Source organism: Dendrobates tinctorius, unplaced genomic scaffold (assembly GCF_039654945.1).
Source record: "Dendrobates tinctorius isolate UK_male_01 unplaced genomic scaffold, ASM3965494v1 ptg000134l, whole genome shotgun sequence".
NCBI classification, from domain to species: domain Eukaryota; kingdom Metazoa; phylum Chordata; class Amphibia; order Anura; family Dendrobatidae; genus Dendrobates; species Dendrobates tinctorius.
Window position 1 is genome coordinate 22,712,132 of NW_027361802.1, and position 14,509 is coordinate 22,726,640.

The 14,509-nt window shown below is 39.9% G+C and overlaps 1 protein-coding gene across 11 annotated transcripts in view; it reads right to left on the reverse strand.

Moving 5' to 3' along the window:
- PRUNE2 (prune homolog 2 with BCH domain) overlaps window positions 1-14,509 on the reverse strand; it is a 289,573-nt gene that overhangs the window by 264,953 nt on the left and 10,111 nt on the right. For all 11 annotated transcript variants that reach the window (XR_012220026.1, XR_012220025.1, XM_073543795.1 and 8 more), the window contains exon 2: window positions 3,805-8,233. Coding sequence is in view for 9 of the 11 variants with exons in the window: in XM_073543795.1 (XP_073399896.1) it covers window positions 3,805-8,233 (4,429 nt within the window). In the remaining 2 variants the exon portion in view is untranslated. The remainder of the gene's footprint in view (window positions 1-3,804; window positions 8,234-14,509) is intronic.

The window sequence follows — 14,509 nt, forward strand, 5'->3', positions numbered from 1 at the left end:
TTTGCAAGCAAGCTTTCAGGGCTCAGAAGGCCCCTTCATCAGGCTAGATTACAAGTGAATTACTGAAGGCAACATTTAAATAGGAATTACAACAGGACATGAGGTTATACAGGCCAAGGAAATCAAATTAAGGTTTTTGTTACACATGTAAATGAGGTGGAAGTGTTCTATTAGAGATCTGAAGACCTTCTTGTGGAGGTTTGAACTGTGTCCATGTAATGAGTCATGAATCCAGGTGTCAAATTCTGTCCTATTGTTAGAGATTGAAACATACAGTATTTATAAATTTGCACTCCCAAATTTTTCTTTCTCTGTCACTATTAAAATGACCTTTCAATATTAGGACTTTTAGATCTGCCAAACTGTGTCCAGATCTAGAGAAGTGTATTCCTACAGGTGTGTCCAGCTCATTTTTTATCGTATGTCTATGCAGATTCATCCTTGTTTGAAGTTTTTGTTTAGTTTCTCCTATGTATGTCCCTGCATTGCACTTTTTACATTGTATCATGTACACGACATTGGAGGATGTACATGAAAAATAGTCCATGATCTTATAGTCCTGATTTGTGTTGGGTATGTGGACTTTATCTGTTAGTGATATGTGGGTGCAGGTCTTGCATTTCTTACTATTACAGGGGACTGTGCCTGTCTCCACTAAACAGCTTGACACAGCTCAATTCTGCAGTGATAGTGAGGAATTCTTCCTCAGATTAAGGCTAAAAGACTTCTTCCAGGACCACCCTAATCCATCACAAATCAGTGAGACAGACACATCAAAAAAAGAAAAAGAGGACAAACTGGACCCCACAACCTGGACACAACCAAACTCTGGACCACTATATAGACTGTTTCCGCAAAAAAGTAAAATCTGACATTTTGGACAAACACCTCAAAATACCACACAATATCAGCACAGAGGAAAGAAGAGCCATAAAATCCTTAAAAACCAATAACAATATCATCATTAAACCAGCAGATAAAGGGGGAGCTGTAGTAATTATGAACAAGACAGATTACATCCAGGAAGCACACAGACAACTCCTAGACAAAAAATACTACACCCCCTTCAGGAAGATCCCACCAAAAAATGCAAAGATGAATTAACAAAGATCATCTATGGGTTTGACCCTATGCCATCCTCTCTACTGGACCTAATACCAGACAACCCCCAAATAGGTACCTTCTACATGTTACCTAAAATACTCAAAGAAGGTAAACCAGGGAGACCCATCATCTCTGGTATTGGGACATTAACTTGGTATTGGGACATTAACTAAGAATATCTCTGGCTGGGTGGAGAACATTTTGAAACCCTTGGTGAGGCAAACACCCAGCTACATCCAGGACACCACAGACATTCTATGCAAATTGTCAGCACTGGGTCCACTTCCAGAGGATACAATATTGGCCACCATGGATGTAGAGTCCCTATACTCCAACATTCCTCACAGAGATGGGATTGCTGCATGCAAATATTTCCTCCAAAAAACAATCTGGCCACGGAATCAGCCTTGCAATTCATTAGGTTTGTGCTCCAACATAACTATTTTTCCTTTGGAAACAATATATACCAACAGTGCATGGGCAGCGCCATGGGAAGCAAAATGTCACCACAGTATGCTAACCTGTTTATGGCTAAACTAAAACAAGACTTTTTGGCATCCTGCACTATCAAAGCTCTAGCATACTTCCGTTACATTGATGACCTACTAATAATCTGGAAAGACTCAAAAGGAGGACCTGCTTACCTTCCACAAAAACTTCAACAAGTTCCACCCAACCATCAAGCTCACCCTCAACTTTTCAAAATCCCAAATCCATTTTCTAGACACAACCATATAGATGACAGACAATACCGTACAAACGACTATTTACCATAAACCCACAGGACGTCCGGCATACCTGAGATGGCACAGCTTTCATTCGAGACACACAAAAAAATCAATAATCTACAGTCAAGCTCTAAGGTACATTCGGATCTGTTCAGACAACGAGGATAGAAAACTACAACTACTATCACTTAGGAAAACATTCCTACACCAAGGATATCATCCACTTGTAATTGATGAACAGATTCACAGAGCTACAAGGATCCCAAGAAGCAGTCTCCTGGATTACAAACAGAAGGAGGATAACAACAACAGGGTGCCGCTTGTGGTCATGTACAACCCTCACATGAACATTTTAAGGAAAATTGGCGCTGACCTCCAACCCATATTCCACAGAGACCACAGACTGAAAGCGATATTCCCAGAACTACCACTGCTCTCCTACAAACAGCCTCCCAACCTAAGATATATCCTTGTCAGGTCAGAAGTGCCCTCACATGACCATCAGAGACAGGCACAGTTCCCTGTAACAGTAAGAAATGCAAGACCTGCACCCACATATCACCAACAGATAAAGTCCACATACCCAACACAAATCAGGACTATAAGATCATGGACTATTTTTCATGTACATCCTCCAATGTCGTGTTCATGATACAATGTACAAGGTGAAATGCAGGGACATACATAGGAGAAACTAAACAAAAACTTCAAACAAGGATGAATCTGCATAGAAATACGATAAAAAATGAGCTGGACACACCAGTAGGAATACACTTCTCTAAACCTGGACACAGCTTGGCAGATATGGGAGTTCAAATTTATAAATATGTTTCAATCTCTAACAATAGCACAGAATTTGACACCTGGATTCATGACTCATTATATGGACATAGTTCACACCTCCACAAGAAGGTCTTCAGATCTCTAATAGAACACTTCCACCTCATTTACATATGTAACGAAAAACTTAATTTGATTTCCTTGGCCTGTATCACCTCATGTCCTGTTGTAATTCCTATTTAAATGGTGCCATCTCTTCTCAGTAATTCACTTGTAATCTAGCCTGATGAAGGGGCCTTCTGAGCCCTGAAAGCTTGCTTGCAAATATAATTTCTCTGGATAGCCAATAAAGGTATCATTCCTTGAATACTTTTCTCAATATTTTTGGGGACATAAGTATTTACATCTATTTTTCTGGCTAACACGGTACCACAATATTATTTTGTATTGTACATCGTATTTTGATACAGGAAAGATATATATCTTTGTACCATGTTAGTCAGTAAATAGATCTTCAAATGTTGTATTAATTTAGCCTGTTGAAGAGACCTGAGTAGTCTCGAAAGCTTGCAATTTGTTACCATCTTTTCAGTTAGCCATTAAAAGGTATCAACCACTGAGGACTTTCAATTCTAAATATTGTTATTAACTTTAGACAGTTGTAATGGACCAGTGCTGCCACCTGCTGGAAATTTGTGTTACCCTTCATATATAACTCGTGAGTTCTCCCTCTACTGTATATAAGTTTCAGCTCTTTTCCATGAAATATCTTGCTTCCAAACACTTCATTTAAGTTGAATGTCCTGTATGTATTACATTAGATGTCCTGAAAGTATTATGCTAGAATTTTCTGACCTAATAAAAATGTTAAAAATGTTTTAACTTTTTTGGATGCTATAGATCAAGCTAAAATTAAAAGCAAGAGCTCTCAGTTTCACAATTTATATAACGTATGGTCAGCACGGTGGCTCAGTGATTAGCACTGTTGTTTTGAAGTGGATAATTGGTTCAAATCCAAGGACAATATCTGATAAGTGTTTATATGTTCTCCCCATGTTTGCATGGGGTTCCTCCCACAATCTAAAGACATACACATTAGATTGCGAGACCCAACGGGGACGGTGATGATAGTACCTGTAAAGTGCTGTGGAATTAATGGTGCTAAATAAAATAATAATAATACTTCACTCACCAAAATTTGTAGGGTTGACTGCTAAGTCTACTTTCTCAATAGTGTTGAAAGACTTCAAAGTATGGTCATCACATGCAAGCGACGGGAGTGAATGTGATATTTTTGTCTCTTCGCCATGAGCAGTACCTTGTATTTCATTTGTATTTTCAGATAGTGCTCTTATCCTCGGAATACTGTCTGTGCCCATGCTTCCAAGTTTCCGATACGTTTGACTGCATTCATATTCTTGGCACAGATCTGGGCTAACAGAAGTCAGAGAAATGTTTTCACAGCTATAAAGTTCATCAAGACTGTCACCCACTGATTGTTTAGTGTAGGCTTTCTCTGTCATGTTCCATAGATCTGGTTCTACGTAAAGGAATGGAGAGGATTGTTGAGTGTAGTCATCTAGGATATCTGGGATATAGTCAGTTTTATTAGGACCATCTTTGGAAAATGCTTCACAGTGCTCAAAGCTACTTTCCATGTCATTGTGTCGATCTAGAATATCAGAAGACAAGTCATCTTTATAGACTAGCTGGGATTGTTCAATATCGTCTATAATGTCTGATGACTTTCTTATAGCATGCGCATCACTGTTACTTTGTTCATCTGCAGCTTTGCCTTCATAAGCTTGAGCAAGAAGATCTATGTTGTATGACAATACATTTACTTGACTTAAACTTTCAATACCAACATTTGGACCAGGTTCATTATCTGAGATGGTGTCCATGTTTGATTCGTAGCACACTTGTGAACATATGTATTCCTCTTCACCCACACAATCTAATAATTGAGTATTTTTATCTTCATGTTCCTTTCCAGTTTCTGATGGGTTTACAATTTTGGCATTTTCCTCATACTCACCGTTAACTGGGTGTAAATTGTTAAAAGTAGGGCAGCTTAGATCGAAAAGACTGTTTGGACCCAGTTTTGATTGTTTTGCTTCATCTGAAAGATTATTAAGACATTCTGCTGTGCCCTTTATTACATTATACTCTGATGAGGGATAATCATTGAAGCAATCTAATTGTTCCTCCAAACTTTCTTCTTCTGTGCCGGGTGTAGTTGAAGTGGAATGAGTATCATTAAAACATGTAATTGTTGGTTCCATATCCAACACCTTTGCCTGGAAACAATTTTTAACATTACTATCAATTGGGCTGGGATGGTCAAGTACATCATTTGACACAGGACTTGATGAAGATTCGGAATCTTCACAAATTTGTGTGTTCCAAATATCCAGATTCAGAGGAACTTTACTAATCATACCAGATGATATGTTAGAAGGGTAAATACTATCAAGATCCAATGTGTTGTCATGATAGGCAGTCTTTGACACGAAGGAATTGTCTATTTTATTTCCATATAAAATGTCACCATGTATTGTACCCAAGTTGTCAGCTAATTCTGGGCTTGGTGAACTAGAATTGGGAGAGCCACTGAGGAAATTTACATTGTGACAAGGGTCACTTTTCAGATCTTGTGCAACACTAACATTAGATCTACCCAGAATTAAATCAGCTGATATATCGTTACTATGGGAGGAAGATACTATTGTACATGGAAATGTAATATCTTCAACATCTGTGTGTATAGTATCTATGTGAGGTTTGCAATTGATGTCACCATATAATATATTTTCCTTTATTTCAATGTTCCTATTAGGAGATTGCTGTTTAGTACAGAAACTTTTCTCATGAATATAGGGCTTACATGTGATATTTGCCTCTGAACTTGTATTCTGTGATGTATACTTATTATTGGTCTGACTATGGGTGTCATTGACTGGGGACAAGTGGATAACACAGTTTGTATTTTTGTAACACTCATCACATCCTATCCTGAAACCAAACTGTGGAGATTTACTTAACAAATTGACATCTTGTAAAGCATCTAAATCATCAGGAGTGTTCAGAGAGGATGATTCTGTGTCATACTGCAAATCTGTTTCCCAAATGTCTGGTTCTTGATCTACTGTGTGTGAAGCCACATCTTCATGTGGTTTACGAATATCATCAAGCTGATGTTCACTGAGAACATTGACTACCTTATTAATTAAATCAGGAGAAAGTGGTTTGATACTTGCTAACCTAACAGAAGAGTGATCATCACGGTCATTTATTCTGACTTTTCCTTCTGAATTGTCTTTTACATATGGCTTATGAGTTTTAATGAGAATATCATCTGGTGTTTTACTTGCTGAAGAACTCTGAGGCTCACAATGTAAAAAATGACTTAAATCATTGTTGGCAAAGTGGACCTGATGTGTACTATCAGAGCTTGTTTTGAGTACATTTTCATAACTAGACAATTCTCTGCAATTTTGTTTTAAATCTTCCCCTTCCATACATTCAAGACTAAAGTTTTGCCATGAACAGGGTGTCAAGTTGTTCATATGGTCACTTTGTTCTATCATGAAATTTACTCCATCTATTTTTTCAGATGTCTTACATGGAACTTTTGAATATATAGTTTCAGTTGAATTATTTATGTTTTCTGCATTTGAAGAGCTACTTTTATCCAATGTCAACTCTTCATTATCATGAACAAGCTCTGTTTTTGGTTCTTCCCATGCTTTCTCATTATCCTTTATATCATCTTCGTACAAAGGGGAAGATACTGAGTCTGACGTTGAGTAATTTGTATCTGGAGGAGAAACAACACAATCTTTGCTTGTGCTAGGGATTGTAAAGTCCATGCATTTATAAGACAAAAATGGGTCTTCCCAATCAATTTCTCCCTTAAGAACATTTGATTCTTTATTACTTTGACATAAGTCCCACACACAGAGGTTTCTTTTTATGTGTATTAAATCATTTGATTCCTCTCCATCAGGATCTAAGCATTTTGAGTATCGACTCGGAGTGTCACATTTTTGTTTTGAGTGATGCTCTGCTTCTAGTATTTCTTGATCGAGTCTTCTACTTTGATCATTTATATAAGGAGGATTTTCTAAAGAAAGGTCACTTGTTACTTCACTTTCTTCATTTGCTTTGGAAAAGTATCTCGTATGGTTAGCCTTATGCGAAGAATCCCATGTATCAAATGGTTGATAAGCACTTTGTCCATAGCTATCTGGAGAGGCACACCATGGATCTGAAGTTGAGTCTATGGGCTGGTTAGAGCTCCATAAATCTGAAAATGTATTGTTTTCCTGCCCTGTGGTGTTATCATAATTGTGCCTGTTGGAACAATTAGGTACTTTCATATGAAATGATCCATTTGTTTTTCCAGTTTCAAGATTGTTTTTTTGCTTTTGGCCTTTCCATGAATCAGGGCTATTAAACACAGGTTCCTGTTCACTTGAGCTCCAGGTGTCGGTATTAAGCAAGACCTCTTGTGTTAAGTTTTGTTCCCCTCCATTCCACCAGTAGGAATATTTAACCTGAGATATGTCAGCAGCTCCTATTTCATTAATTTTCTCTATAACATCTTCTGGAAAAAAAGTTGGAGGTCCGTTGTCTAGTGGAGAACTTTCCACTAGACTGTTCATAGGTGTAGGAGGAATTTTAACTTCTGTATGTCCAGGAACATCAGAAGATAAAGGAGAATTAAATTCAACTAGATCACTTACACTGGGATGTTTGTCACACAAATCCTCATGGTTTTCAGGACTGTGCATGAAATTGTCATCAAACTCTACTAAACTAATATTTTCTACTTCTAACAAAGTAGTCTTTCCAGATTTGGAATTTAACAATTTTGTTGAACAGTTGGCTACTTCATTTCTGTAGAAATTGGGTTGGTCATGTTCTTGTTGAGCAGTAGCTTGCTGTCCTTCTGAGGAATCACTCTGAAAAAAGTAATCATCAGCCATAGAGTAGTCTGCAGAATGTGATGAAGATTCAGAACGCACATTAGGGGCTAGGTCAAAGCTGAAGAGGTCAAGATTATCACTGTTATTCCTAGTGGAGGGGGTTTCTTCTTCAATAACTACACATTCAGGGATAGAACTATAAGAATCCATTCCAGGAGCAAAATTGGGATGAGGACCTGCATGATCTGCAACTGGACTGTCATCACTGAGAAAAACAGAGCTCTCTTTAGAAGACCTGCTACTTCTTATTGTTGCAAGGCCACTATCTGGGCTCACAAGATCAACATTCACATCGACTTGGGCCTGCACTGACCCATTAATGTCCTGTTGATTATCTGGGAAGTTTGATGGATTTTGCTGAGGGTCTACATCAGAACCATAAAGCTCCATAATACCAGATGATCCCTGTGAGAGAGGTGCACTACCAGCAACAGCCTCAGTTGAGGATGTCCGGCTGTTGGGAACAACACCAATACGTCTTCTGTTGACGGCTTCTTTGATGATTGCTGCCACTTGCTCACAAGTTACTAAAGGGCTGTCTTGCTGATAAATAAAAAAACGATCACATCCATAATCTGATGGCTCAAGGTCAAGGAAAGGATTTTGGCATTCTTCCAATTCACAGCACACCTATGACATGCAAAGATGTTGATTAATGGATTGAAATAAAAATATGTGTACACTGTATATGCAAACATATGAAGATGACATTGTACATGTAATTAGAAATAAATATAAAGTGAGGTACAACAGATAAGATGTCTATAACTCAGATGGGACATTTTAGCTGCATAATAAAGTGCAACATACGGCTGGGCTAACCATAAATATTAGCAGAAAGTCTGTCTACTGTGAGCCTGAATCATGGAAAATATTGGAGAGAGGTATGGAAGCTGGTTAAGATAATATGTCCGGAAATGCTCGATTTTCTCAACAGACATAGCTTACTGGAACTTTTATGGGTTTTTTTTGTGGGCCTGGATTTTATAAAGGGAATCTGTTACCAGGTTTTTGCTACACCATCTTAGAGCAATATGATGTAGAGACAGTATATCACTTACTGGATTGTAATTTTTTTTAAATGACTGTTTTATCTGCTGTAGATTTACCATAAATGTTGAGCTCAGTATAACTCCACCCACATTACTTATTGGTAGGAGTGGACAGAATTCTGGTGAACAGATATTGGAGCTGGTTAAGACGGGACCAGCACTGAAGCTAGTATAAATAATGCTGATCTCAAGCATGGGTCCTGTCTCAGGTACCGTCAAAGTAGTTTCAGGTACCGCAGGTGCAGTTTCAGATTCAGATACTGCAGGTGTGGTTTCAGGTTCAGGTACTGGCAAAGCGGTTTCAGGTTCAGGTACTTCTGTAATGGTTTCAGGAAAAGGTACCACCAGAGCGATTTCAGGTTTAAGTACTGATTTAGACAAGGCTGGTACAAGTAAACAGGACAGGTACAGGGACCTAACAGCCGACCGACTTATACAATTGTTGCAAGGCACCGCACTACAGGGGAAGGTACCTTAAGTATCTAGTGTCTCCCAGCAATTGGCTGGAAACAAATCAAGAGTGCACGTGCTGCCCTTTTAAAAGGCAGTGGGCACACACACTCATGCCCTATGTGTTCTGCAAGAAAATCTGTGCGGAGTGCGCAGGTCTCGAGATACAGAAGCTGCGGCAGGAGCCAGGGAGGTGAGTAAGTCGAGATTCCTGCTAAGGGGAGGGAGAAGCACCTTGCAGTGACGCTACCATGCCAGGAACCTCTGCAGAAGAAGTGCGGCCAAAATATTCTCCTTGGGTTTCCAAAATCTCTCTTAGGGACTGAACCCCTTCAAATCCACTAGAAAAAAGTTTTTTCCTCTCATTTTCTTCACAACCAAGATGCTGTCTATCTCGAAGGCATCGTCAGAGCTGACTGGTACAGGATTGTTACCCGGATTCTCGAAGAAGGGACTTAAGACAATTGGCTTGATGAGAGATACGTGGAAAGAGTTAGGCACATATAATAAGGCTAGTAGCTTCAACTTGTAGGATACCGCATTGATCTGTTGGAGGTCCACGACCCAACTTGTAAGACGACATCTTCAGGTGGATGTATTTTAAGGAGCGCCATACCTTTTCTGCTGGCTGGAAGGTTGGTGAGTCCAGATGTCTCTAGTCGCCATGCCTATTAATCCATTCGGGGGACTTCTCCAGAGTGGCTTTGGTATTCTGGACAACCAAAAGAAAAAAACCCTAAAAAATAACCTATAATATTACGATTAAAATTAGAGAAAGTAGTGTGTCTAATCCATACATAAAGGTACATAAAATAAACGGTCAATAGATATAACAGGTAAGACTGCCCAATAAAGTCAGTCTAATCCAACAAAAGTCAAAAGGGCTGACGGGAGTGTATTGACCTATCAAAACCACCACCACCATTTAAATATAAAATGCTGAAGTGCTTATAAAATGTTTGTCTGGCTAAATAACCCTGTTTTTAGGGAAAATATTGCGGATATGCCACTAAACCAAATGGCTACTTGGTCTTTATTTAAGTAGACATAATAGGAATGAGTTTCATTCTTATGTAAGACATAGACCCCCAGACTTTGGTACCCTTCAGTATGATGTTACTCCCAGATAAAGTGCCAAAGTGCATATAAATAACCAATGTTGTTATAAACCCAAAGACTAATAATTGAATGCATATTTGGTTACATAATCTGGCCAAAAACTAATAGCTGCATGCATAAATATTCATCCAGCCAAAACAACCGTCCACATAGACCAGAAAACGCCAAACCATGGTAAATCTCAGCATACAGTAGTCATAGACCGATAATAGGATACATGCATGGTCAATATAATTCAGCAGACCAGATATCAAATAACTATAATAGAAAGGATAAACTTATCTTTTTGAAGGTATCCTAAACCCTTCCTGATGCGTTTAGCCCCTAAATGTAGAGAAAGGGGTTCATCAAGGTATCAGTTACTGTATACTCAATTGTGGAGAGCAGTGCTGTAAAAGGACTCCTGCTGTCCTGAACTATTACTTACTCTACATTTAGGGGGAAATGCGTCGGGCTGTGGTTTAGGATATCTATAAAAATATAAGTTAAAAATAATTATCATTTCTATTTTGGTTATTTGATATTTTGTCTGCTGAATAATATTGACCATACATGGATCCTAATATGGGTCTATGACTATACTGAAATTTACCACTGTCTGGCATGCAACTATTTGTTTTTGGGTAGATTATGTAACCAGTTAAACATTTATTGCTTATATCCACTATATGATCTGGATGGATATTTATGCATTCATTTATTTGTCTTTGGGCTTAGACTAGACTATAAATAATTGACCCTTTATTTTATGTATTTTATGTATGGATTAGACACACTACTTTCTGTATTTTTAATTGTAATATTAACAGTTATCCCCTTTCTACATACATAAGGTTTTTCTGGCTTTGGTATCCCTCCAGATCTTGGAGAATTCTTCAGTGAGAGTGTCAGCTGCAGGGACGCAAGAAGCGGCTGACACCAGAAGAGGAATACCAGGCTAGTGACCATAAACAATGAAGAATGGTGACTTTGCCAAAGCCTCACTTACATGGTTATTATAAGAGAACTCCGCCCAAGGCAACCGCTTGACCCAGACGTCATGGAGCACATTCCTGAAATGCCGCAGAAAATTAGACAGGACTTGGTTGACTCTCTCCACCTGGCTGTTGGACTGAGGATGATATGCAGACGAAAAGTCCCAAATCACATTCAACAGTTTCCAAGTAGCTCTCCAGAACCTGGATGTGAACTGGACATCCCTGTCGGACACAGTGTGAAGAGGAAACCCATGAATGCGGAAGATTTGCTGCATAAACCTCCCAAGCTGGGCAGCAGATGGGAGACCAGGCAATGTAGTAAAGTGGGCCATTTTCAAGTAATGGTCTACCACAACTTAGATAATGAAGCAACCAGAGGACACAGGGAGGTCCGTAATAAAGTCCATTGCGATGTGCTGCCAGGGAGCTGAAAGAACAGGAAGCAGAAGAAGATGGTCAAACAGAAAATGCTTAGGGGTCTTATTATGACCACAAGAAGGACAGGCAGAAACATACTCCAGACTATCCTTTCTCATCGTTGGCCACCAATAGTGACGAGAAATTAGTTGCATAATTTTCCTCAGCCCGGTATAACCGGCAAACATAGAAGAGTGCCCTCATTGCAGAACTTGGTTATTATCAAATTCCAACACAAAAGTCTTCCCGGTTGGGGCATCTGACACAAGTTCACCAGAGCCACAGTCACCATCCTGGTATTTTCAATGATGTGCAGGAGTTCCTGCTCTTTATCATGAGGTAGAAAGGTCCTAGAGAGGGCATCTGCCTTGATCTTGTAAGCAGGATGAAAATGTAGAACAAAATCATAGCGGTCAAAGAATAGTGGCCATCTAGCTTGGCAAAGTTTTTATGGTTGGTGTTTGAGGACCGGATGGACTGCTCCTTCAAGTAAATAACACCACTCCTCTAGAGCCATTTTGATCAGCAACAAGTCTTGGTCGCCAATTGAGTAGTTTTGTTCAGGAGCAGAGAAGATCTTGGAGAAGAACCTGCAAGTTACTATACTACCAGAGGAAGACTTCTATGTGAAAACTGCCCCTGCTCCAGAGGATGAAGCATCCACTTCTAGGAAGAATTGTTTGCCTATCTTAGGTCTATGTAGAACAGGAGCAGAAGAGAAGGCCTGTTTTAAAAAAATAAATGCCTCCTGAGTCCTGTTCTTGGACTTAGCACCCTTGCAAATAATAGGTGTGATGGTAGCAGTCTGGAAAGATTAATGAGGAATAAATTGATGGTAATAGTTGCTAAATCCTATGAACCACTGAAAAGCCTTAACACCATCTGGATGCAGCCAATTGAGAACAGAAGATGCCTTGTCCTTGTCCATCTTCAACCACATATCCGAGATGATATATCCTAGAAAAGGCAGACCTCTCTGTACAAAGACACACTTCTCATACTTAGGATACAGGCGATTCTCTCTAAGTCTTTGTAGGACTAGGCAGACATTTCTCCTATGAGAAGGCAGGTCTGGAGTGAAAATCAGGATATCTTCCAGGTAAACCATGAAGTAGTAAAGGAGATAACAGAAGATGTAATTAACAAATTCTTGGAAGATGGCTGGGGCATTGCATAAACACGGTACTCATAGTGGCTGTCTTTGGTGTTGAAAGCAGTCTTCCACTCTACTCCTCCGCTGATGAGGATTAAATTATAGGCTCCCCTCAGATCTAGTTTGGTGAAGATGCTGACACCTCTTAAGGGCCCGCTACACATTGCGATATCGCTAGCAATATCGCTGTAACGTCACTGGTTTTGTACTTTGATACTTACCTCCGACCGGCTCCCCCGCTGGTTATTGCTGATTGCGTGAGAACGTCCTGGACCATTTCTCGTCGGGCGCTTCCTGTGGCACCGATGAGCGACGCATGGACGTGGGCGGGAGGACATCAGGATCGCCGCGTCTGACAGGTAAGTAACGACCCCCGACCGCTGCTATGTCACTGGTGAGATCTGCCTGTGTGGCAGCTCACTAGCAACCACTTAGCGATGCACCAGCGATCCATATCGTTGTTGGGATCGCTGGTGCATCGCTAAGTGTAACAGTACCCTTAGGCAATCAAACAATTCCAGGATCACAAGCAACGGATATTTGTTTTTGATCGTGATCTGGCTGCAACCTCTACAGTCAGTACATGGTCTTCCTTTTAAACATCTTCCTTTTAAACAAAAAAGAAGCCAGCTCAATACAGTGAAGAAGACTTATTTATTTTATTTAGACTTCTGGATGAATCCCCTAGCCAGATTCTCCTTTACATATTCGGAGTTTTATTTTTTTTTTAAATTCTGTAGAAGCATGGTTGAAAAGCATTGTCTGACTTTCATTTGTTCATTTTCATAGATTTTTGATTTATTATTACTTTTGTCAGATTCAAGTTATTTCTGTCACGATTGTGGGTTTTTCTGTCATTAAACGAAGGGTACCAACAATTTTGACCACGTGTGTAGCAATGGTCTTTGCTTGTGACAATGGACAATAGGCAACACGGTGGCTCAGTGGTTAGAACTGCAGCTCTGGAGTCCTGTGTTCAAATCCCACCAAGAACAACATCTGCAAAGAGTTTGTATATTCTCCCCATGTTTGTGTGGGTTTCCTCCCACACTCCAAAGGTATACTGATTTGGACTTTTTTATGGTTTTGTGCGTGATTTCAGACCCCTGATCCTATCAACACAACTAGCAGTAGCCGTGGAGCGTTCCTACGATGCCCTAGGCACTTTGTCACAGCCGGAGAACTAACTAAGCCTAAAGACAGAAAGGTGAAATCTCAACTGCCCCGATGCAGATCCCCAAAGGAATAGGCAGCCCAAGCTGTCTAGACAGGACAGAAAAGATACTGTCTGCAATCACGCACAAAACTCTAAAAAAGTCCAACACTTCTGATGTACAAAAAACCTGAGGCCACGCGACCTCACCCCCACTAGATCAGCACTCTGGTATAAACTGGCAGCAAAGCAAAAAGATACTAACATATCAGGGGACTGAGCAAGCTGTAGCATATGAAGCAGGGCCCAGCACTGCCCCCAGCAGGGAGCACTGAACCCTAGCAACAAAGCAGAAAGCAAAAAAAGGCACAATCAGATTAGATGCAAAGGATTAGCAAAAGAATCACTTAACAAAAGAACTTCAAATGCACAAGGAGGAAATCACCAGCAACCACCAAGAGCAGCCAGCTCAATTATATGCTCCCAGCCAGTAATCCCAGGTTCCTAATTATCGTCGTCAGGTGGGACACTTCCTTCATCCTGGCCAGTTCCACTACTCTCAGTAACCACCAGAGGGAGCAGAGG